The sequence below is a fragment of the Empidonax traillii genome, unplaced genomic scaffold (assembly GCF_003031625.1).
Source record: "Empidonax traillii isolate 1590-97213 ecotype Southwest subspecies unplaced genomic scaffold, ASM303162v1 scaffold937:size346366, whole genome shotgun sequence".
NCBI classification, from domain to species: Eukaryota; Metazoa; Chordata; class Aves; order Passeriformes; family Tyrannidae; genus Empidonax; species Empidonax traillii.
In genome coordinates, this window is record NW_020956130.1 from 143,585 (window position 1) to 165,838 (window position 22,254).

Below are 22,254 nucleotides of genomic sequence, written 5' to 3' on the forward strand. Positions count from 1 at the left end.
GGCACGATCGCACACTCAGCACCGCGCAGCTGGACACCAGGGCTTTGGGCACGTTGTTACAGCTTTATTCACCCCCAGTCCTTTAGCCAAGGCACGCTGCACCTCTGCCAGGCTCAGGGCAAGCAGCAGCGCAGCGCTTGCAGAAGGCCTCTTGGTCTTTGGTATACACAAGGACTCCTGAGAAACACGGTTGTCTGAGCTGCCAGAGAGCTGACAGAGATGTCCCAGTCTGTCTCCAAGGGCTGAAGGGCTGTGAGTGAAAGAAACAGAGCCCAGATAGACCCAGATAGAACCCACGTCTGCAGAGACCCACCACAGTCCCGACAGAGCACGCTGCCCACTCACCGCTCAGGATCTCAGCCTGACTCTCCATGGCCTCGTCCCTCAGGTGCCGTGTGAGGAGTCCTGGGCACAGAGCTGCATTAGACCCTGCTCCCCAGCCTGCTCCCAGCAGCAGGGCTCTCAGCCCTACCCTCCTCCTCCTCAGCACGGCCTAACCCAGGAGCCACCAGAAGCTCAAGGGAGTGGCCCTCAGGGCTAAGCAGGGGCTGGCAGAGGGAGGCAAGGCCCTGCCCGGGCTGGCCGGGGCTGGGGCAGGCACAGGGCTGGCCCTGGCTGCTGGGGCAGCAGCGGCACAGGGGCCAGGCTGCCCCAAGAGGGACCGCAGGGGCCGGCACTCACCGATGAACCTGACGGCCGCCAGGCGCACGTTGGCCTGAGGGTCCTGCAGGTATGGCAGGCTCTGATGGATGAAATCTTCAGCCCTGCTCCTGCTCTTCTGCAGCTGCACAGACAACAAGGCATGTGTTTCAAGGCCTGTCCCTGACTTGGCTGGAGCAGTGCCTCTTGCCAGCACCCCCTGGCACTGAGAACCCTCCGGTCCTGCTGGGTGCAGGGAGGGGACGGGGCCCTGCAGAAGAGCCCCTGGGGCTCTGCTCCTGAGGGCAGCAACAAGGATGCAGCTCCAGGCTCTGCCCAGTGGCAGAGCCCCCAGCCCAGACGTGGCATGGGGGGCAGCCCTCCCCCAGCCTTGGCCCCACAGCTTGTCCTTACCAAGCACACTCCAAGCTCCCACAGGCGTTCTCTCTGCAGCAGGTGCTTGAGTGTCTTCCACCTCAGCAGCTCTGCGGCAGCAAGAAGGGCTTCCCTGGAGGCCTGCAGGACAGCATGAGCTCAGAGATGGCTCAGGGGCCTGGAGGATGTCAGCCCAGCCCTCTCTCTGTCAGGGCTCAGCCTTCAAACCTGTACCTTGGCCACGCTGGGGACCTGGTCGCTCACACGGAAGAGGAGCGGCACCAGTGCCCGCCACACCTCCTTCCTCATCCTCTTCTCATCCCTCCGAACAACTAACGCCAGCAGCTCTGTGAACGTGCAGATGGACAGCTCTCGCAGCTCGCTGCACTCCTGGCAGGAAGCAGGAAAAGTGAGCTTTGGGAACAGCAGCTCCCTGCCCACAGCAAAGAGGAGCCGGGACCATGGCCGTGGTGAGGGCAGAGGCTGCGGGCTCCCATCCCAGAAGCAGCAGCACTGGGCTGCATGGCCCAGAAGCCGCCCCACGAGAGCCCAGGGGACTGGAGCTGGCTCCAAGTGCTGCTGGCAGGGCTGGGCTGCAGGGCAGCTGTCACTGCCCAGTGCCCATCGGAGAGGCTCAGGCTCCACGTCAGCCTTACCGAGTCAAAGAGGGGCAGGAGCCTCCCCACAAGCTGCACGGCGATGAAGCTGGCCTTTGTCTTCTTCAGCTGACCCTTCTTCAGGACATTTCGCAAGGCCAGCAGGGTCTTCATCTTGGCTTCTTTCCCACCAACTTGCAGGATCTTGAACATGCCCGGCAGGAAGAGTTCAATGTTTCTTGCCTGTAGAGTGAGAAGAATTTCCATTGGGTGTAAAGATCCTTGCTTGACAGGACAGCGTTTGCAGCAGTCACCCCACGTTCTGACGTGGGCCAAGCCTCAGCTTTCCACAGAGCCCCAGCCCCCGTTTGCCGATGGGGCTGCCCCTGACACCGCCCTGCTCACCATCTCGGCTCTCTGTGACAGCCTGACGAGGCCTTCCAGCAGCAACCTGGCTGTCACCACATTGGGACAGCCCTGATGGCTCTCCACATGGGGCTTGTCAGCCAAATCCTGCAGCTCAGCCTTCCTGGAGGATGACTGCAGGAGCAAAGAGGGCCGTCAGTGGTCAGCAGAGCCTGCAGGGCTGGCGGGAGGGGACCGGGGCCTTTTGTGGTCACTCACAGCCATGGGGTGGGTGTGGGGCCCTTCTGCCGAGCAGCAGAAGCAGTGTCTGCGCAGCAGGCTGGAAAACTCCTCCAAGATCTTCTGCAGCATATCGGGCATGGAGGACATCAGCTCCCACAGCTCGGGGGCAGTGCTGGAAGGCAGAGCACTGTCAGCAGGGCTGCCTCAGCCACAGTGCTGGGCCTGGAGCAGCCCCCCAGAACCTCCCCCTTGCAGTCCTTGCTGCACATCCCCAGGGGCTCTGCCCGGCAGGCAGGACAGGGCTGAGGGCATGCTCCCCATGGGGCTGGAGCACCAGGCTGGCTCTGGGCTGGCTCTGGGCTGGCTGGGCCAGCTCTGGCTGCTGTGAAGCCAGCCCACCCAGCACGGCTGCAAAGCAGGGGCGGATGGGGGGCCTGACTCTGCAGGCTGTTCCACAGCATTCCTTGGCTCTGGCAGCCAGAGAGTCTTGGGGTCCCTCTCCCCACATGCAACAAGCCCACCCTCAAGGCTGTCAGGGCCAGTACCTGTCTCCTTGAAGAGCCACCTGACACAGGAGGATGACCACTGTTGTGGGGAAACAGTTGGTCAGCAGGCGGAGTAGTGACTCCACTTTCTCCCACGCTGCCTGTGTCGTGATGTCTTGCAGGCTTTCAAGGATGCAGCTCACTATCTTGGGCACCTGGAGGGGATACAGGTGAGGATGGCAATGGCCCTGGAGTGCAGCCATGTCCTCAGTTGCCCTTCCCATTCCTCTCTGCTGCCTTGAGGTGGCTTTGGGGGCCCAAGTCACCTGTGTTTGGGAGGAACAAGGCCCAACAGGGCTGAAGGGCTGAAGGCCAGGGCAAACCAGCCACAAGCCACTTACATCCGTCAGCCAGACGTCTGGCTCTTCCAAAGCCACATCCAGCAGGCTGCTGGGCCCCTGCTTGTCAAGGATGCTGGAGTCTCTCATGGCCTCGATGGCCACAAGGATGATGTCTCTTCTCTCCTGGGACCGCAGGTATGGTCCAAAGGCCTATGGCAGGAAGCAAGGAAGACATGTCCCACTGAGTGCCCTGATGGTGCTGCTTGGCTGAGCAGCTCGAGCAGCCCTGGCCGGAGGTGCTCGGCACTGCTGTCAGCAGTGCCTGCAGTCCCTGCATGGCAGAAGATGAGCAGAGAGGGCCCTCCTGCTGGGGCAGGAGGGCTCATGGGCACAGGGTGCTGGCCCCACAGACAACCGGGGGCTGGCCAGGTGGCTTGCTGGTGGCTGCTGGAACTGAAGCTGCTGCTGGGACACTGGAGTGAAACCCTCAGGCTGTCCCTGCTCGAGGATGGCGGGAACCCTCTCCCCAGGGAGCTGAGGCCACACCAGCCCCACTGATGCGGCTCCTTTTGCTCGCCCCAGTGCCCTGCCGGTGCCACAGACGCGAGCCCCAGCAAGGACACAGCTCCTCACCTTGGCACAGTCCCTGGCGCTCAGAGAACACAGTGCGGAGGTGGTCACAGCTTCCCGCTGCGCTTGGCCTGCCCTGTCCTTTGCCCTGGATTCCACTAAACACCAGGGCAAACACACCACAGTCAGTAGGCAGAGCAGCTTTGCCAGCAAGCTCACCAAACCGCCCTGGCATCTGCTGGCAAGGTGGCAGGACAGGAGCAGTCAGGATTTTGGGAGGGCATCAGGAGTAGCTTCTGGTACAGGTGTTGCAAGGACCAGCCAGGGTGGGGGATCTGCTCTTCCCCACCAGGGAAGACGTGGCTTGGGGACAGGGGAGTGAAGAGCAGCTTTGGCTGTGGGGCCCACACACCGGTGGGCTTCAAGGTCCTGAAAGGAAGGGCAGGAAGGAGAGCAGCAGCAAACAGGTCCTGGCCTTGAGCAGAGCGCTCGGCTTCTGCAGCAAAGGGGCAGCGGGGAAGCTCTGGGGAGCAGCTGGGAGGGGCAAAGGAGGTCAGGAAGCAGATCTATCAGGAGATGGTGCAGAGGGATGAAGCTCACGACTCCTCTGCCTTTTTTACTTACAGATGAACTCTGCCAGGGCAAAAAGAGCATGGAAAGCTGCACAGCTGGTTTGTTCCTTGGAGAAGCGGAAAAGGATGAGACATCCCATCAGCTTTCCTAGCACTGGCAGTTGGATCTCTGCAGAGCCAAGTCCAGAAATGCCTCCTCTGTCATCAGCACGGGCCTGGATGGGGGAGGCACGAGCAGAAGGGCTGAGGGCACGAAGTTGGTGCCAAAGCCCCCACCCGAGAGCACGCCCAGGGCTGCATTCCTGCTGAGTCCAGGCTTTGCAGAGCCTGCATCCCTGTCCCTCAGAGCAGCCATGTGGGCAGCAGCCCTGGCATGGAGAGAGGCAGGGATGGGGGATGGCCTGGCTGGAGGGGGCCTGGTCCTTACCTGCAGAGTGGAATACTCGAACAGCGCACGGATCAGGACATCAATTCTGACCATGGCCCTCTCCCTCACAGCTTCTCTCTCACACCTGGTGAAGTCCAGCAGCACCTGGCACAAGAGAAGCTGCTGCTGAGCCCTGGGAGCAGACACCAACTGCAGCAGCAGCACAGCTCCACTGTTGGGCTGCACTCACCCCATCCCTCAAGGCTTCCTCTCCCCTCCAGCAAGGATTGCAGTGGGGTGTCTGCCCATGGGTTCCCTCCCAGGTCGGGCACAAAGGTCCCGGAGCCAACCTCAGGGCCAGGCAAGAGGGCAGGTGCCACCTTCTGCAGTCCCTGCGCTCCACAAGAGCCTGCTGCCAGCCCCTGCTTCCCCAAAGGAGGGGGACACCCTCCCTGCAGGGCACTCTGCCTGCTCGGCACTAGTCTGGGGACCTCTCAGCCAGGAGTAGGCAAAGCCTCCCCTTCAGGGTGAGGAACAGCCCTGGGATCCCCTCTTTGCTTGTGCCAGACCTCCAGGATGCCCTGCAGCTCCTCGCTGACTCTGGAGGCAGGAAAGCTGAGCACCATCGTCCTCAGCATGCTGTCCATGGAGTTCAGGGTCTGCAAGGAACACAGAGAGCAGTGGCAGTCATTCTGCTGTTCCTCCCAGCCCCAGGAGAGCCATCTGAACCCCCCTGTGCCACAGGAGGAGGAGGAGGATGCCCACACTTCCCAGGAGAGTCATGGGCATAGACAATCTGCGGGGGCAGAGTAGCCTGTGGCGTGGGACGCGGCCAGGCCCACAGGAAGGGGACAGAGGCACGAGGGTGGCAAAGCCCCTGCCCTTCCTGGCATCCCTGCTCCTGTGGCAGCACGAGGTGGCCAGCAAGCAGCCCAGAGGGGCTGGAGGCTACGGGAGCTCACCCAGCACTTACCTTGACATAGAGGGCCAAGTCCTCTTTTGGCATTTCCTTCTCTGCAGGCAGCCAGAAGACACTGGAGAAACACGCGCGGAGGAGGCTTTTGGCTTTGCCCTCCAGCACTGCGTCCACCAAGCTGCAGGGAGAGAGCAGGGCACTGCTTGCACTCTGGTGCTGGGAGCAGCTCCTCGACGGCTCACGCAGGTGCCATCAGACCTCTGGGCTGGGGGTCCCTGACAAATGGGCACGAACCTCAATTTCTCGAGGGCCAGCATGGAAAGGTGCCGAATCTCCGTGCACAGGCGGTCCCTTGGCTCTTCTTCCAGCAGCGCCTGCAGAGCACAACCGGGATGCCACCTGGCAGCTGCCAGCACCCAGTGCCTGCGCTCCCTGACCTGCCCAAGCGCTGTCCGCACAGCCTGCCTGTGCCAGGGGGCTTTGCTGCCTTCCCCACATTGCCAGCAACACCCTCACCTTGATGTTCTCTGCCAGCTGGTACATGTCAGAGAAGAAATCCAGGCCCTGGGTCAGGCCGAGCTTCACGGCGCTTCTGCACAGCATGGAGATGCTCCGGAGAAATGTCACCTTGTCTCTCTCCTCCTGCCAGCCAGGGGACAGAGACACAAACAGGGACTGGGAGGGGGTGCACGCAGCCAGCAGACCCCAGCCCTGGGGGTGCAGTGCCCTGCGGCAGAAGCAGCCCTGCCCTGCCAGCACCCCTCCAGCAGCCCGGCAGCACAGCCCTGCCAGCAGACAGCAGCACAGCCGCCCTCCAGCTGGCCACAGTTACCTGGCTGGGGCTGGTGACAAAGGCCAGGATGGAATCCACAGCTTCCTGCTCCTCTTCATAGATTGGCAACCAGCTGGCATCTAATGGGGCGAAGAGCAGGGAGAGCTGCAGAGGGTCCAGCCAGAGGAGAGAGCAAAGGATATCTGCCCTCCACCCAGCCCTCTGCCCTCTGCCCCCTGCCCTGGCACAGCCTTCCCTTGTGGCTCCTGGCTGAAGGTTGCCCAGCAGAAGAGCTTCCATGCCTGGGAAAACTCCAGTGCTCCAGGCTCAGGAAGGCACTGGCAGACAGGCAGGAAAGGCCCAGGCTCCCACAGCATGGCTGCCTCCTGCCAGCCCAGCTGCCCCTCACTGCCCACAGCCCAGAGCCCCTCTACCCTGTCCTTCTTTGGGAGAGGCTGTGCTGGGCCTGCGCTCCAGCCCTGAGCAGCCCCAGCATTCGGGCAGCACCAGGGCTGAGCCCCCATTGTCAGCTGGCCAGGAAAGTGGGATCCTGGTGTGCTACAGGGGGTGCTGGTTGGCCCCTGCCCTGCCCAGCCCCACAGGGCTCCTCACTCACCGAACTTCAGGGGCTGCATCGTGGTCACCTCGTAGGGGGACGGAAGCTGCAGACTCGGAGAGCGGCTCTCCTGGGAAGAGCTGTCTTCCATCCAGGCCTGCCTGGGGAAGGCAGGGGGTCTCTTCGCCATCCTGTGGAAGAGACAACAGAGGGGATCCTGCCTGCGGAGGTGTTCCGGGTGGTGGAGTGGAACACCCGGGGAAAAAGGCCCCGGCCTAAACGCCTCAGGCAGAATCCCTTGGCAAAAACGCCTTGGCCAAATCGCCTCAGGCAAAGTGCCTCAGCAAAACGCCTCGGCAGAAATGCCTCAGGCAAAAGGCCCCGGCAAAAGGCCTCAGGCAAAGCGCCTTGGGCCAAACGCCTTGGCAAAAACGCCTTGGCAAAAACGCCTTGGCAAAAACGCTTCAGCAAAACCGCCTCAGCCAAACTCCGCGTTCCCACGGGGGCCGCCAGGGGTCGTGGACAAGACGGGGCTGCACTCGAAGGCTCCTCGCCAGCGCTGCACTCCTGTCCTATCCGGTCGCCGTCCTGACGGACACTGGCACCCCGTGGGCCACGGCAACGCTGAGCACACGCTCTGCAGTGGGGTGTCACAAAGGGCCCCACTGTGACCCACCACCTGCCACCAGAAACAGATCCCAGTGCCTGTTGACACGGCACCTGCCCCCAGCAACGGCTCCCAGGGAGCCATCACGCAGCCAGGAACAGGCAGGGGGGTCCCTGAGGGCACGGACCTGCCTCAGCCATGGGCACCCAGCTGCCCTCAGGGTGTCTGCAGGGCCCACTTTGCTCTCGTGTCCCCTCAGGACATCCTGAGGAGTGCCATGTTCAGACACCTCTGCATGCCCCCAGGACATCCCTTTCCTGTCCCCACACTGCAGAGTCTGGCCTCTGCACCCTTGAATCACAGTAAATGCATAACATTCCCTCAAGCTTAACAGAAACTCTGGATTTTGTCGTCTCTTCTCTTTCTCCCACTGACCAGCAAGAGCTTTTCCCTGCTCCACAGCTCTTCCAGCACGGGGCTGCTCAGGATGCCTCCCAAGGCCTTCGCCAGAGCCCTGCACGGCACCCCGAGCTGCCCCAGCAGAGGCTGAGTGGTCCTGCCAGGCTGGAGGAGCCCTGGGGGGGCTTGGGGCTGAAGGGGGGAGGATGGCACCTAGGGGATCCAGCCCGGAGGGCCAAGCTCCTCAGCATGCTGGGAGCTGTTATCTTCTGGCACAGCCCAGCTGAGTAGCCACACTGGTCCATCTGAGGGGCCAGGAGCTGCAGTCCTGCTTCTCTTGCCTCAGTTCTGTGTGTCTTCTACAGAATCAGACCAAAGAAGCCCCCAGAAGCCCAAAGCCCCTCTCTGACAGCCCCAGAGGTGCCATGGAGCTGCTGCCCAGTGGGACCTCACTCAGGTACCTTCAGAGCCCTGCTCTGCCCTGGGGGGCTGGTCTGGGCTTCTGCACTGCCTGGCGACAGCAAATGGCAGTACAGGAAAGACGTGGCAAGGCTATCTTGGCAAGGAGTCCCCTCCACTGGGAGTTTCCATTGGATGTCCTCAGGACTTGTTTGTTTTTCCATTCAGGCCCTCTGGGCCTAGAGCCCTCCTCATAGCCACAAGTCCTCTCTGAATCCTCTCTTGTGCTGGCGGTGCCTCAACTTGGGCCATTTTGGATGAGGGCCGGCAGTGACAGGACAAGGGGGAATCCCTCACCATGCCTCTAGAGAGAATCAGTCCAGGAATGTCCTGGAGTCATAAAGAGAAGTGGGACCAACACACTGCAGGCAGTTCCTATTCCCACTGTTTCTGGTTGCTGATGTACCTGCAACTTTTGGTCCTGTCGTGTCCCCAGTGGACAAGGGGGTGGAAGACCCAGATTGGGGTCCTGCAGACAGTGTCCAGGATGGTCAGGAGTCCAGATAATGTGACCTTAGAGCAAAAGTGGGCAAAAAGGATACAAAATCTAGTAATAATGCGTGACTGCCTGCGGTGTGGCTGCCAAGGTGACAGAGCCTTCTTTTCCCTGCTGGCACCAGATGATACACCAAGGGGCAGTAGCCGCAAATGGTGGCTTGGAAGGCTGGAAGGTTCTGACCAGACATTAGGGAAACATTTCATCAGGGGAGTCATCCAGCCTGCAATAGGTGACCTAGACAGGCTGAGTGATCTGCATCACTGGAGATTTCCAAGGCTTACCTAGACAAAGCCATTGTTCACCTAGTCTGATGTCATGACAGTCTTGCTGTGACTAGGCTGTCGGACTTGAGACCTCCATCCCTGCCTTCACAGACACATTTTCACATATCTGGGATACCTTACGTACCTGAAAGAGAATTAGATCTTTGCCTTGGTGAATTCATGTGAACAAACTTGTGCAGTAAAACTGACAAGTAGCTATGCAAAAGTTTAAACGCCCGGAGAGGGGCCTGCCTGGGCTGCTGTTAGAGCATCCAGCTCCAGCTCAGCCACAGCCTATGTGAGTTTGCCCATGGAGCCCTTGACCCATGAGGTGACTCCCCAACTTGACCTCACCACCGGGGGTCTCACCAGCCAGGCTGTGTCTGATGCTGTTTACATCCACTGGGGCTGATCCTGACTTGACCGCAGGCTTGCCCGGTCCCTATGAATTGTGGTGGTGATCTGGGATCTCAGTTGGATCCAGCTGCAGTCCCTGGGTCTGCCCTGCTTGCCCTGTGCCAGGGTGGTGGGACAGGCTAGGAAATTTGGTGATGTTGAAGAACCATGAGTGTAGGGAAGGAGAACCATGAGTGTAGTGAGTTGAGAATAAGAGGAGAATTCTTTCTTTTCCTTGCCAAGAGAGTGGGATTTAAATAGAAATTTTTTTAATGGTCTAGGATTAGTTTTGTATTTAAAAGATGCAGTCATTTTGTGTCATCCGGAGAACAAAAGAGGATATTGCTGCCTCCTTGTTTGCACATCATTTATGACCAGAAGTGACAATAAGTGATGAATTGAAAGTGGACACTTCAGAAATGTTATCCCTACCATATCCATCTGCCAAAACTGAGCCTCTGTCAGATCATTTCTCCCACCAATTTCAGTAACAGCATCATACATTTCCCTCAGCCCCCAACAGAATCGGGTCTTGCTAAATTGTTATGGGGAGGACAGGTGACTCTCCACATTTTTGGAGAGAATTAGTGCTTGTTTTATAAGATTTTTAACTGAGTCTTTCTTTGACCAGGTTATGAGATTTACTGCAGAGAAAGATACAGAGAAGAGTTGTCTTTGTAAATGATTGCCACTGATCTCCACTGAGCAGGCGTTATTCTGTGTTATTCTGTACATTAAACAATGTCTGGCAGCTGCAGGCAGAACAGCAGGCCATGTTCACTATAACTAAATCCCTCCCTACATTTACATTGATTGACATTCCCTTCCTGAAGCCCAGAAAAATTAAACCACTCTATAGGCGACTCACTTTAAAGTTGGACTCGATGATCCTTGCGGGTCCTTTCCAACTCAGAATATTCTGTGATTCTGGGATTGTACAGTCACCCTTAGGAGTACAGCTTTCCTCCTGTTCACAAGCACTCCAGGAAGGGACTACAAACGATTAAAGGAAAGCTGGAGAACTACACTCCACATTGTTCTCTTTCCAAACTCAGCTTGAAACTTGGATTAGCAACAGCAACAGTCCAAATATTCCTGCAATTTCCCAGTAGGTCCCTGTGGGGCTGCACTCACCAACTGAGGCACCATGAACTACATACACCATTCCCCTGGTTTGGGTTTTTTAAGGAGGACCTCACTGGAGAGCACTCAGCAATGTTTGTCTCTCTGATGCAAGCCCTGTCTCCAGTCCCTTCCTCTCACCTCAGAAGGAGCAGAGCTCTAGTAATGAATCACCTTCATGTCTTGTTTTCAGGTCCAGGAAATTGTATTATTTTCTAAGGGAGGAGAGGTTATTTTGGGCTAGAAAATGGAAATGTTAAGGGTTAAAAAGCAACAGCAGTGTTAAAAAGAGTAAGAAGAATGTAAGAGACAGAATGTCTTTCACTAGGGTAATTTATATGAGAGGAAAATAAAAGCAGACAAGCTTTTCGGCACAATGGCTCTTCTTTGTGTGGGAAACAAAATTTTTTTTCAACCACACCAACTGATCTTCAAAAAGAAAACTAATCTGTGATAAACTCTTTGACTCCTGACAAGCTATTGTGTGAAGCTGCACAGCACACCTGGTTTCTGTCACAGCTGGACTGCTCCTTGCCTCACTGGGACTGGGAGGGAAGCAGAGGAACAGCCAGGCAGATGGATCCCTGGCTCCGTGTGGGGCGGGACAGGGCTCTGCCGAGGGGAAGACGTGGCTGGGCTGGCAGAAAGCAGCTTCCGTGGGCACTTGGGAGGGATGGTGTGGAGGGTTTGGCAACCCTGTGAGTAAGCAAAGTTCAGTGACACAAGAGCAAGAAAGGGCAAAAGGCCCCCCTGTCGCTCCTGAGGGTAGGGTGGGAAGGAGGGCTTCTTTACTAGTTGTGGCGTCTGCATCTGCCTTGCTCTTTGCTGCTCTAATTCAAAAGCAATCGAGCTGTGGCTTGCCATAGAAATAAAAAGGTCTTTCAGTGTTTGGTGTGCTTACTGCAAAGAAGAGGTCGAGGCTGTTCACTTTAAAGCTTTACCAAGTATCCCGAGCACTTCGTAAAACCACTTCCCTCCAGGGACAGCGGCTGCCGGCAGTGACCCCAGCAATACCGCCTTCTCCCATGAGAGGGAGGCCAAGAACCTTTAGTACCCCTGAGTAGAACTGGAGCTACTTGTTCCTCAATATTACACAAAACATTTCCCTCCTTATGCCTCTCTGGATCTGCCACTTATCCCATAGTAGTCCAAGCTTACCTTCAGTTTGGCAACTCCACCTGTTAAGAACAGAGGCTGCAGGGATGGACCCAGCAGCCAAGCTGTGATATCCAGACCCAGGCTGTTTCCCAAGAGCCTGTACCACAGATGTGACCGAAACACTGCCATGGTCATCCATCCTAGTGACCCACTCCATAAGGGCCCTCATCCTTGTGCCATAAATGATAGATTGATTTAGACTGGATCAAAAGTGCTGAAAAGACTCTGGGTGAACAGGTGAAGTGTTTGGGAGCTTTGGAGTGTTCCTGACCCCAAAACCCGGACTGCAATTCCAATAGGGACATCTGGAAATAAATACACAGTCATAGCTGATAGTGTCAAAAGAGCTCTGGGTTTAGTTGCCCTAACTGATGGGTCAGGTGCCAGGAGCAGGAAAGGGAGCAGCCCCATGTTCCCTGATTGGCGTCTTCAGGGGACACATCTGAAGTGTTCAATAGATTGACCTTCCTCTTGTCCTTATTAAAATCCCACATTAACAACCTTCCTGCTACCATTAGTTTTATAGATTCCACCCAAACTGATGGTTTATGATTAGTTATGCTTTCCCAGCTTCTTTCTTTAGTCCTAATTTAAAGTCCTTCTCAATTCCCAGGAAATTCTGGAACAATCTGTTACACAAGGCACTTGTATGCACCTAGGGTATGACAAGGGGATGAACAACAGCTGTCCTGAACTCATCAGGAACAAATGCTGACAAGCCACTCTCATGTTCTGGTGTGGCAAACGTTTTTAGGCATAAAGTGAAAAGCAATAGATGTCACATATGTTGACTTTAGGAAAGGTTTTAACACTGGCTGTTCTGATCCCTTCTTAAGAAGATAAAAGGGCACAGTGAGTGCAAAACTGGTGAGATCATTGTACCTCAAATGCTAATTATCAGTGTTTGTCAAAATGGAAGGACATAGTGAAGGGATTTTTGCAGGGGTCCATTCTTTTTAGTTATTTCAGTTAACAGCCTGAATGATTAACACCCATGAGGGCCATATTAAACCTGCTAATTACTCCAGGCTGTGAAGGACAGCAAAGACAACAGGATTCAGCACTGGATGGAGAAACAGGCTAGTTCAAGTGAGGAAACTGGGTGGATGCTGTTTTCTAAACAAACAAACAAACAAAAAAAGAGTCCAAGGTGTAAGAGAGGGCAAACTGAACTCCAGCAATGGAAAAAAAGGCAAAGACCACCTGGAGCATGTGAGCTGTAGCCTCCAATGCAAGCTGGAGTAATATGCCTAGCTAGGGGTGCTGTACTTCAATAAATGCAGATGGACAGGAAAAAACATCAAAGGAGGTCAGTGAGGATGCTGGGAGGCAGAGAAAACCCAAAGAAAGGCTGAAAGAAATGAGTAGATATAGTGTGTAGGAGAGAAAGCAGAGGCAATGAGGTGAAGGGGAAACACTGCAGTTCATTGCACATCATCAAATGCCTAAGGGGTGACTTTGAAGAAGGCCATGGCCATAGTAAACAGGGAAGGATATACGGGATTCAGATCAAACACAAACCCCTGAAGTTAGTCTTGCAGATAATGTTACGACAGAAGTGTGCCAGACAGACTGTTGGGGAATGGCACAATCTCCACCACTGGAAGTCTTTAAGGAAAGGTTTCACAAACATGTCAGAACAGGCATGGCTGATCCTCCCAGATCCTCCAGGTATTACAGTGGGGGGAAGGTAGGATTTTGTAAGCAATCCACATGCAGGTGGCACAAAGAAGATGTGGAAGCCAGCTGTCAGCTTGTGCCAGTGTTTGCCAGCAGGCACCGGGTTTCTGTGTCACAGCCCGCAAGGTGCCAACCCTGGACATGCCCTCAGGGTTAACACAGAAGAGAAGGCTTAAGAAACATAGGGAAGAGAAAGGAAAGATGTGCAAACTGGGGGGGGTGTGGAGATGTCTTTTGTGTCAGCACCTGGACTGCACCTCCCTTTCCCAGAGGTTTCAATCTCAGCATTTAAGGCCAGGTTGCTGGCAAGAACAAGCAGATTAATCAACGTCAGGTGGTTTTGGAGCACTTTGAAAAAAAAAAAAATAGATGAAGCTTGGTGGTGGTGGTGTGTATGCATATATAGAAACCACTCTCCACTCTTTTCCCTGGGAGCTGTTTTTAGCCAAAGCTTTTAGTTTGGTTCCCACCTAGGCTGTGTTACAGTTGTGTTGCTGCTCTGTATTGCCCTATCCTGGGGCTGTGAGCCAGACCCTGACCTGAGGACTTAACTTCAGCCCTGCCACACTGCAGTAGACTTGTTTGGAGTCCAGACTGAGCCTGGTCACTGCTGCCATGGGACTCCCCTTCTCCCCTGGCTTAAGTCTTCCCTCTGGCTGTGGAGGCCATTGCCCATCCACCAAATTATGCTCCACTCCTGTGCCCCTTCCTTTGCAGAGCAGCCACCCTTGGTGCTTCCCAGTGCTGTGTAGATGAAGGTATAGGGTTGGGATCCTGCTTTGTGCCAGGCAGTGAGGTGTCCCATATGGGAATATGGGAGGAGGGGATAAAGGCATCTCTTCACCTGGCCATGTGTGCTGTGGGGTTTGTGGTCTTTGTTACAGGTTCTGCCAGGTCCTGGTGCTGATGGTTACCACCTGTGGTGCCCACACAAGACCACACTTGGGAAGGGCTTTTCCTGTGGGAAGCTCTGGATACAAGTGCATCCCATTCCTCTCCAACCAAATCAGTGGAGGGGACAGACTGGAAGCAGCTTTGGAAGAGTCAGTAATGTCCCCTGAGAGGACAGTGGCTGGGGTGGAACAGTGTAGGGCAACAGCCTAAGTTCAAAGCCAGCAAAGAGGTGACTAGGATCTTGGCCTCTGTGAGCAGGGTGATGGTGTTCCCCAAAGCAAAGCTGCATCCCTGACAGGGAGGGAGGGAGTTGGGAGCAGAAACTGGGAGATGGTCAGGATCAGCTCTGACCTCCTCTGCTTCCTGACAAAGGTGAGCTTAGCAGAAAGTGAGATGGGTTTGGGCAGAAGGCCGAGCTCTTCCTGTGCCCCAGAGACTACTCCAGCCTGTCTCCCTGACCCCACACACAGCTGAGCAGGGAGACCAGAAGATTCTAGCATAGGAGAAGATGTTTTCCCAAGTTCAAAGAATATGAGGAAAGAAAAATCTTGGTGAGATAAGTCAATATGAGCTGCGCTGGGGGAGGAAGATGGAAAAATGAAGGCCGGGGGGAGGGGGCAGCTCTTTCTCCATTGCACTTGCACAAAGGGTGATGGTTGGCAGCTCCTGGAGGCACTTCCAATGTGTGTTATCATCTCCATGGTGGCCTGGGCAGTGGACGAGCAGGGAAAAAGTCCTCATGCTTCTGTCCAACACTTGGACACCCAGCTCTTCCTTTAGCACATCTCCATTCATAAGGGGGTCAGCATCATTTTTGTTATGAAGACACAGGGACTCCTGTAGGTGAAGGGACTCGCCCATGTCATGCAGAATGCTGGAGAGAACTCATGGCTCTGGGGAAACCATTCCACTGCTCTAATTCCCAGCATGTGCTGTCCCCACGACTAGGACTGTAGGTTTGCTGGAGTTAAGAGGACAGGTCGGAAACCATGTGGTGGAATGAACAACAGTGGCCAAAGGCGGAGAGAAAAGAAGAGGGAGGCTGATGGTGGCAGGAAGGGGGATAATGCCCGGAGTGTCATGGAAAGCACAGGAGGGAGTCGTGCCTTGTGGTCTCAGGGGAGTCAGGAGAAGTTTGCAAGTGGGAGAATTCCCAACCCTAGGGAGAAGATGAGAAATACCATAAAGCGGCTCGGGCCGACCGCCGCCCCCCCTCCTCCCCCCCAGGGGCCTCTCCGGGCCCGGGGGACAGGAGCGCAGTTGGCCGGGCTCGCCTGGCCCGGGGGCTGCGGGCCCGGCCGTGCGGGGTCCCCGCAGCGGCTGCGGGCGGTGCCCCCGGGCCGGGGCAGCGGGAGCGGAGCGGGGCCGGCCGAGCGGGCCCGGGGGTGCCCCCGCCCCGCCGCAGCGGTGCCGCAGGCGCGGGGCCCGGCGGGGAGGGGTTTGGCGGCCCCAGCCGGGGGCGGACGGGCGGCGGGCCGTGTGTCCTGCCCTGCCGGGGAGGGCCCTGCGCAGCGCCGCCGCCGCCGCTCCCGCTCCGCGCACAATGGCGACTCCCAGCCCCAGCGGCGGCTCCGGCGGGAGCGGGAGCGGGCCCGGGCCGGGCGCCGCCGGCAGCGGCGGCAGCGGCGGCAGCAGCAGCAGCAGCATGCAGGGTAAGCACCGCCGGCCCGGGCAGCGCTGGGCCGGGCCGGGCACGCCGCGGGGCTCGCCCTGCCCGGGCCGCGGAGAGCCCCTGGCGCTGCCGCCCGCGTCCCCCGCGCCGGGCCGCGGCTCTGGGGCGGCGCTGCCCGCGGGGAGCCCCGGCCCGGCCCCGCTCCGGCCCCGGCGGCCCTGCTCCGGCGGCCCTGCTCCGGCCCGGCCCCGCTCTGGCCCGGCCGCGCCCGGCGCGCACGGCGGGAGGAAGCGCGGCCCTGGCCCTGCCCGCCGAGGCCTGCCCCGAGCTCGGCCCCGCCGCGGCACAAAGGCCGGGCGGGACGCGGCTCCGGCCTCTCCCGGCCGGGCTCGGTCCTGCGGCCGCTCCGGGGGCCCCGCGGCAGCAGCTGCAGCGTCCCGGGGCTGTGCCCGCCGAGCCTCGCGGGGCGGCCGGGCCGGGGCTGCGGCGGGACGGCTCTGCCCGGCCATCGCCTCCGGAGTGTGCTCTCCTCAAGACAGAGGTTTAAGTAAAATCAAACCAGCATGAACTTGCAGTTCAGTTTTGTTCCGTTCGGATGGAAATTTACAGTGCTGCAGCAGGGTCATGTTGGTTCCCACCGGCACTTGTTGATGGTTGAGCAGCCTTGCAAAAACGGTGGATATTTTTTTTTTACAAAGGCCTCGGCAAGCACCTTTTGAGTTTCTCCTTTTAAGTTAGATCACTGGAAAATACTTTCTGCTTGAGCAACATTTTAGTCCTTGTTAGGCTGAAGTGGCACAGTGCTGGTTTGGTTTTTTTCAAATTAAATTCAGTAATGGTAATACTAAAAAGCTGTTTGACCTGTTTTAGGAACAGGAAGAAGGAAAGGTTGCTCTCTTTGCGACAGAGGTGCAGGTACTGTCAGCAAATAATAATTGTCACGGTTGTTTGCTATAGTCTGTGTTCCGTTCTCCCTAGGACAGACTGTGCCTGAAACTGATGGGGACTTGTTTGGGCAGAAAACTGATGATTAAACTGAAGAGTTTAGTATATGTGGAATAAAAAGGTGAATTTTGGCGGTTTGTAGCTTTTTCTGGGCGAAGGATTGGGTACACCTTTCAAAAAACAGAATCCCAGACCTTGTGAATTAAATGCACATGTTAAAAACTTGTCCAAAGCTGTTGTGACTAAACAAGAACTCGCCTTGTTGCAGGGTAGTTACAACCCTCCTTGTTGCCCCTTGTATTTCCACTTGACCCATTTTTCTTCTATGAGTTGTTCCTCTGAATCCCCTGTGTCTCCAGGGCTCTGGTCGGATTTGCACTGTGATCTCAGAGTCTGTGATGCCCTTTGAGCTTGTGATGGTGTATTATCTGCACCCTCTCTCTAGGTGGAGGAAGGGCAGTTGGTTCTGTTGTATCTGGTCTAAGTGGCTGTTCAAATATTGACTCGGGACAATGGGCCAGTGTGGTGGTACCCAAGTGAAGGCCAGTGTTGGGGTGGTTTATCCTAAGACAACAGATGAGTGTTTAGGTGCCTGGGCGGACTGGAGTGTAGGATCCTGGGAGTGCTCTGGAGCAGCAGGTCGCTGTCCTGGTGATGGTTCTTGGAACAAGCAAGAAACTCTGTCCCAGAAGGACAGAGATCCCTCTGCTGCCATGCCATTGTGGGCTGTGGGTGGGATGGGAAGGCGCTGGACATCCTGCAGGTGCTCTGCAGGCTGCTGGGGCAGGTGTGGCTGCCCTCTGAGGTGCTCTGTGGCCTTGCCCATGGCACATGTCCTTGCTGATGCCAAGGCAAGCTGACCTGAATAAAGCAAAGCCCCCCAAAGTTCTGAGTGTTCTGCAGTTGAGATGCCCGGTGTGTGCTGGTCGTGGGGCTGGGCAGGCACGGGAGCAGGGGAGGTGCAGGAATGCATTGCTGGGTGGGGAGAAGAGTAGGTAGGACTGCGTCAGTGTCAATTTAATTGGCTTAAACAGCATGGCGAGGTGGAGCAGGGAAGTCATTAAACTGGAAACAAGTAATTATATTAAAAAAAAAAGGGTTTGCTCAGTTAATTTTCATCCAGAAACACTCCGACCTGGCTCGTGCAACTGGTGCTACGAAAGACACTGGGAGAGGGAGAGGGTGGGACAACTCTCCCGCCAAGGAGCTGCGGCAGTGCTCCTCTGGACAGCGATCTGTTGCATTTGGAGAGCCTGCCCACAGGACAGTGCTTGGGCAAGCTGAACTAAGGTGAGAGACCCTCCCAGGGGGTTCTGTTTTGCTGTGAGGGCTGGCAGTTTCCTAAGGGGGATCTGCTGTCAGGGTGTGCAGAGGCTGGGGCGTAGTTGGAGGGTGGTGGGTCCCCGCAGAGGCTGTGGGCGGTGCCCCCCCATGAGGCACTGATGTCTGGGGCTATGGCAGTGGAGCCAAAAGGTCTCTACAGGCCACCTTGTTTTGTTTTTAATCTGATATCCTGCAGTATTTTTGATGCACACAGGCTAAAGTCCTCCATATGGAGGTGACCATGTGGAGATGAGGGGACACTGTGTTATCCTCGTCCTGGGCTCACAGTGCAGCCATGGTCCACAGGCCTCATGATCAAGGACGAGGTTGCTTCAGATCTTCGTGCCCTTAGTGTTCCGTGTGCCCCAGCTTCATGCTCATGTCTTCTCTTGGCTGCATTAACTGCCCGTGCCAAAGGACCTGGAGCTTCGTTTCTTCCTGAAGGGTTTGCCAGCCAGTGCAGTTCAAGGTGCACTGAGAGACAGAGGAGAGCTGGAATTCTAAGTGTTAAAATAGATTCTAATCCATAATTTTTAAAATGTTTATTGCGTGCACACTGGAGTCTGTCTGTGTGCTGGTGGCTGCTGGTGCAAAGAGTTGTTGTCCTTCTTACTTGTGTAATGTTAAAGTTTGGGAACAGTTCCGAATATTTGATGTCCTGGATGTTCTGGGGAGAAAACAGATTCTGTGGGAAGTAGGATACAATGCTTTGAGAGTGATTTAAGAAAAAAACAACACTCAAACTGTAATTGGAGCAATTTAGTGTTTCTCTCATTGCCAAAATTAGTAATAGTCTTTACTGCTCCCATTATAAAGAAAATGATCATGTGAAGAATGATGATATGAAATTTAAAAATGTAATTAATTTCAAGGCATAGGGAGGATTTTCATTCTAATTACAACCTGTGGAGTCACTTGTCCTAACTCCAGTGCCAAACAGGAGCTGTTATGGACTCAACTCCTGCATTGGGGAAGACTGGAGGCAACTGGGACTTCTCCAGATCCTTGCTGCATGGTATCTCTGCTGTTTCTCAAAAGCCCAGCAGAACTACTGTATATGTACTTCTCAGAGTGTACATGACGGCTCAGTTGTGTTGGGTGGGAATTCCTGACCCGTTCAGCTGGGATTTGGCATTCTCAGTTCCCTTCACATGTGTCTGTGGTCCTGCCTGTTCCCTCCTTGATGTCTTTGCCCTCTGTACCTGACTCCAGCCATAACCTTTCTATTTTTAGCAAAAATCAGAGTAGGTCTTTCTCTGGTGAGAGGGTCCTCTGTGGATATGAGGCAAGGAGCCTGGGCAAGGAGGTTGCCAAGAGGTATCTGAGTGCATGAGGAGATGAACTGGATTCCCCGTCTCACCCTTGGGTGCCATTCAGGACATCAGTGACTTAACTGGAGTTGGGTGATCAATTTCTGCCTGTTTATGAGGAAGCTCCGCCCTGTACCTTTCTCTTCCTGATGGAAAAGAGCTGCTGGGAGGCTTTTTAAGGCTTGGAATTTGTTTGTGTTTGGTGGGTGGTGGAACCGGTGAGCACTGCGATGGACTTTGTCAGTCCCCCAGTCAGGAGGGTTTGGTGTGGGTGTGTAACTGTGCCAGTGGGGTGGTTATGGCTCCTGCAGCAGCGCTGGGGGAAGCAGAATATTTCTTGAAACCATTTGTGGGCATCATTGTGACTGGAGCGATCCTTGGTACGGGAATTCAGTAAGAGATGCCATGATTCCTGTGTCCCCCTCTGCTGGGGGGCTGCCTTGGTGAGTGCATTGAGTGGCTGGAGCAGCTCCCCTCCCCGGTGCAGAAGGTGGGCCCAGGTCTGGCAGGAGGAGAGGAGTGAGATACTCGATCTGCTGGGATACAGAGTGGGCACTGTCAAAAGGTTGGCAGAGGGACTTGCCTCTCTGAGCAGAGGGGCACGGTGGGTAGAGAAAGTGAGAGGAGTCAGCAATGTAAACAGGGCAGTTTGCTTAGGGAACCTCAGAGGGGAATTTGGGGAGCAAGAAGTCAGTGGGAAGGTGCAGGAGTTGTGAAGGAGCAGCAGGTTAGGTATGAAGTAGTATATGGATGGCCAGGTAAAATGAAATGTATGATGTAGATATGAAAACAAGGAAGATGGAAAAGAACAAGATAAGAAGAGACTGGAGAGAAGAATTAACCCCTGTCTTCAGTAGGTAGTAAAATAAGCATTATCTGTCCCTGTGTATTAATTACCCATTCTTATGCTAATGTATGCCAAGTGAGTTGTGTCTTCAGCAGATGGGAACTGATTGAATACAGTCAGAGGGTGCCTGCACTTCTTTTGCCCTCAGTGGAATTATCAAACCCCTACGTGTTAGCAGACAGCATTGGTGCAGGCTGACAATGGCAGATTGTTGGGTGTGTGTCTACTTGGACATGTTTGCATTTGTTATGGAAGGTAAAGATAGCTGTGTGGTGAGCAAACCAGTGTATTTCAGTTCATTTTTGCCCCCAGTTTATTCCTGTATGGATCCTGGGGCTACATCTGCTTTATGTTTGAGTCTTGGCGTACACCTGCACGTGCAGGACTGTATTGGCATGAGAGCATATGTTTGGCATTTTGGCTTTCCATTTTGGTTTAACTGATACTCTTGATCTGTCTGTTTTCGTGCTAAAGGGGAGCCCAAAAGTGCTAGTTAGTCTTCTCAGACCTGAGAGGCCTTTTCAGTTATTTTATGCTGATTTGAGGAAGGCAGGAGGTGTGGAAGTCACACCCTTGCCCATCAAAATGAAGGTCATCCTGCAAGAGAAAGATGAGTTTTGAGAGGAAGCAAAAAAGCATCAAGATGTGTACTTTCTCAAATTGATGTTGTTGAGGAGTCCCCCAAATTAAATTAGTGTGTATGCAATGAAGCATTGCTTACAGGAATCTCGTGTAACCACATCAAGCTCTGCATGTATCAAACACACATAAACACCTTGTTAGTGTCGTACAGCTGGGACCTTTGTGATCACTGTTTTGAAGTCAGGTGTCTTCTGTTGGATTTAGGCTTGTGAAACTAAAAGGGGAGGTGTGCTTTTCAGTGGAGGAGGAGCTGCTTTAGCCTGTGGAGACTGGCAAGGAAAACTGCATGAGGGTAAGAGGGGTGCTTGTGTAATGCTCTGCCTCACGGGGTAGGAACCTGCGGGAAACGTCCATCCAGGCTTCACTGAAGTAATGTTTAAAGAAATTAAAATCTCTGAATGGATGTGATGCTGCTGGCATTCTCTCACAAAGACTGGAGTGCACTGATCTGGACCAGCTTTGGGAGGGTGCTGGTGACTGATGTTCCCAGCTCTCGTGTACCTTATTTAAAATGGGCTGCATTGTATTCAAATACCTCCTTAGATGTGGATGTGAGTGTTGCCCTTGCCTTGCCTTGTTGCACCTGTTGAGACAGCAGCATCCACTCAAGGAGGTGGGGATTGCTGTGCTGCAGCAGCAGGCAGAGGAGAACCTGCCTGATTTTGGGGCTGAACCTTTTCATTGTTGTTCAGGAGGGGTCACCTTGGGGTATGGGCTTTTTCATGGATATTCTGGTCAGGATGGATTATTATTATTATTGTACAGTCTGTCTGCTGTCTTTGGAGAGATGAAAAAATGTTTTGGGGATTCCTCTGTTGATCCTGGTCATTTATGGTTGTTGGGCTGTAACATCTCTTCTGGAATGAGAAATTGAGTCCCTTTAATGACACCGGTTCAAAAGAATCTGTGTCTTTAGGTCAGTTGGTCCAATAGTTAATAATTTTTAAGCTGTTTTTATATAGGTTTGGTCGGCTTCTGTTTTTTGGTTCTCCCTGTGCTCTTCCTCTGCTGCTCCCTTGGCCAATGCCCTCAGTAATGTGAAGCTTGCACGGTGTTATTCCTGGCTGCTGGCATTCCCTGCAAAGGGCTTTTGTCTGTCTTCTGGGTACTCAGGTTTCTTTTCATGTTGTGGACTTGTTTGATTGCAGAAGGGATGTGTGAGCCATGGTTAAATGGTAGTGCAGTGCCTGTTGAGCAGGGAAAAAGGTCCTCCTTTCAAAAGGATGTGTTGCTACAGGTGGATTAGTTAATGTGTACTATTAAGTCATGGTAAATCCTTGGTGAGAGACACTTCACCTGTGTTTCTTCAGCTCAGCTCGTA

The 22,254-nt window shown here is 54.9% G+C and overlaps 3 protein-coding genes and 2 long non-coding RNA genes across 6 annotated transcripts in view; 1 reads left to right on the forward strand and 4 right to left on the reverse strand.

Moving 5' to 3' along the window:
• Positions 1-43: 43 nt before the first annotated feature.
• Positions 44-2,327, reverse strand: LOC114067592 (maestro heat-like repeat-containing protein family member 2A). The gene is made up of 8 exons (XM_027903148.1): positions 2,235-2,327; positions 2,016-2,150; positions 1,671-1,853; positions 1,249-1,404; positions 1,054-1,155; positions 682-784; positions 346-405; positions 44-250 (listed from the first exon to the last, which is right to left on the reverse strand). The coding sequence occupies exons 1-8, from the start codon at positions 2,325-2,327 to the stop codon at positions 114-116; spliced, it is 969 nt and encodes a 322-aa protein (XP_027758949.1). The 3' UTR covers positions 44-113.
• A 7-nt stretch (positions 2,328-2,334) lies between these two features.
• LOC114067605 lies at positions 2,335-3,118 on the reverse strand. The gene is made up of 3 exons (XR_003573424.1): positions 3,085-3,118; positions 2,744-2,898; positions 2,335-2,370 (listed from the first exon to the last, which is right to left on the reverse strand). It is a non-coding gene; the product is annotated as an uncharacterized LOC114067605 (long non-coding RNA).
• A 74-nt stretch (positions 3,119-3,192) lies between these two features.
• On the reverse strand, positions 3,193-4,287 carry LOC114067604. The gene is made up of 3 exons (XR_003573423.1): positions 4,219-4,287; positions 3,658-3,752; positions 3,193-3,234 (listed from the first exon to the last, which is right to left on the reverse strand). It is a non-coding gene; the product is annotated as an uncharacterized LOC114067604 (long non-coding RNA).
• A 27-nt stretch (positions 4,288-4,314) lies between these two features.
• LOC114067593 lies at positions 4,315-7,003 on the reverse strand. Its single transcript, XM_027903149.1, has 7 exons — positions 6,838-7,003; positions 6,282-6,361; positions 5,966-6,091; positions 5,744-5,823; positions 5,507-5,627; positions 5,103-5,192; positions 4,315-4,698 (listed from the first exon to the last, which is right to left on the reverse strand). Exons 1-7 carry the CDS (start codon positions 6,965-6,967, stop codon positions 4,315-4,317), a joined length of 1,011 nt encoding a protein of 336 aa, XP_027758950.1. The 5' UTR covers positions 6,968-7,003.
• An 8,755-nt stretch (positions 7,004-15,758) lies between these two features.
• The window catches only part of MAP2K4 (mitogen-activated protein kinase kinase 4), a 90,696-nt gene continuing 84,200 nt past the window's right edge, over positions 15,759-22,254 (forward strand). For both annotated transcript variants that reach the window (XM_027903151.1, XM_027903152.1), the window contains exon 1: positions 15,759-15,906. In XM_027903151.1, the coding sequence (XP_027758952.1) occupies positions 15,798-15,906 (109 nt within the window). In that variant the 5' untranslated portion in view covers positions 15,759-15,797. The remainder of the gene's footprint in view (positions 15,907-22,254) is intronic.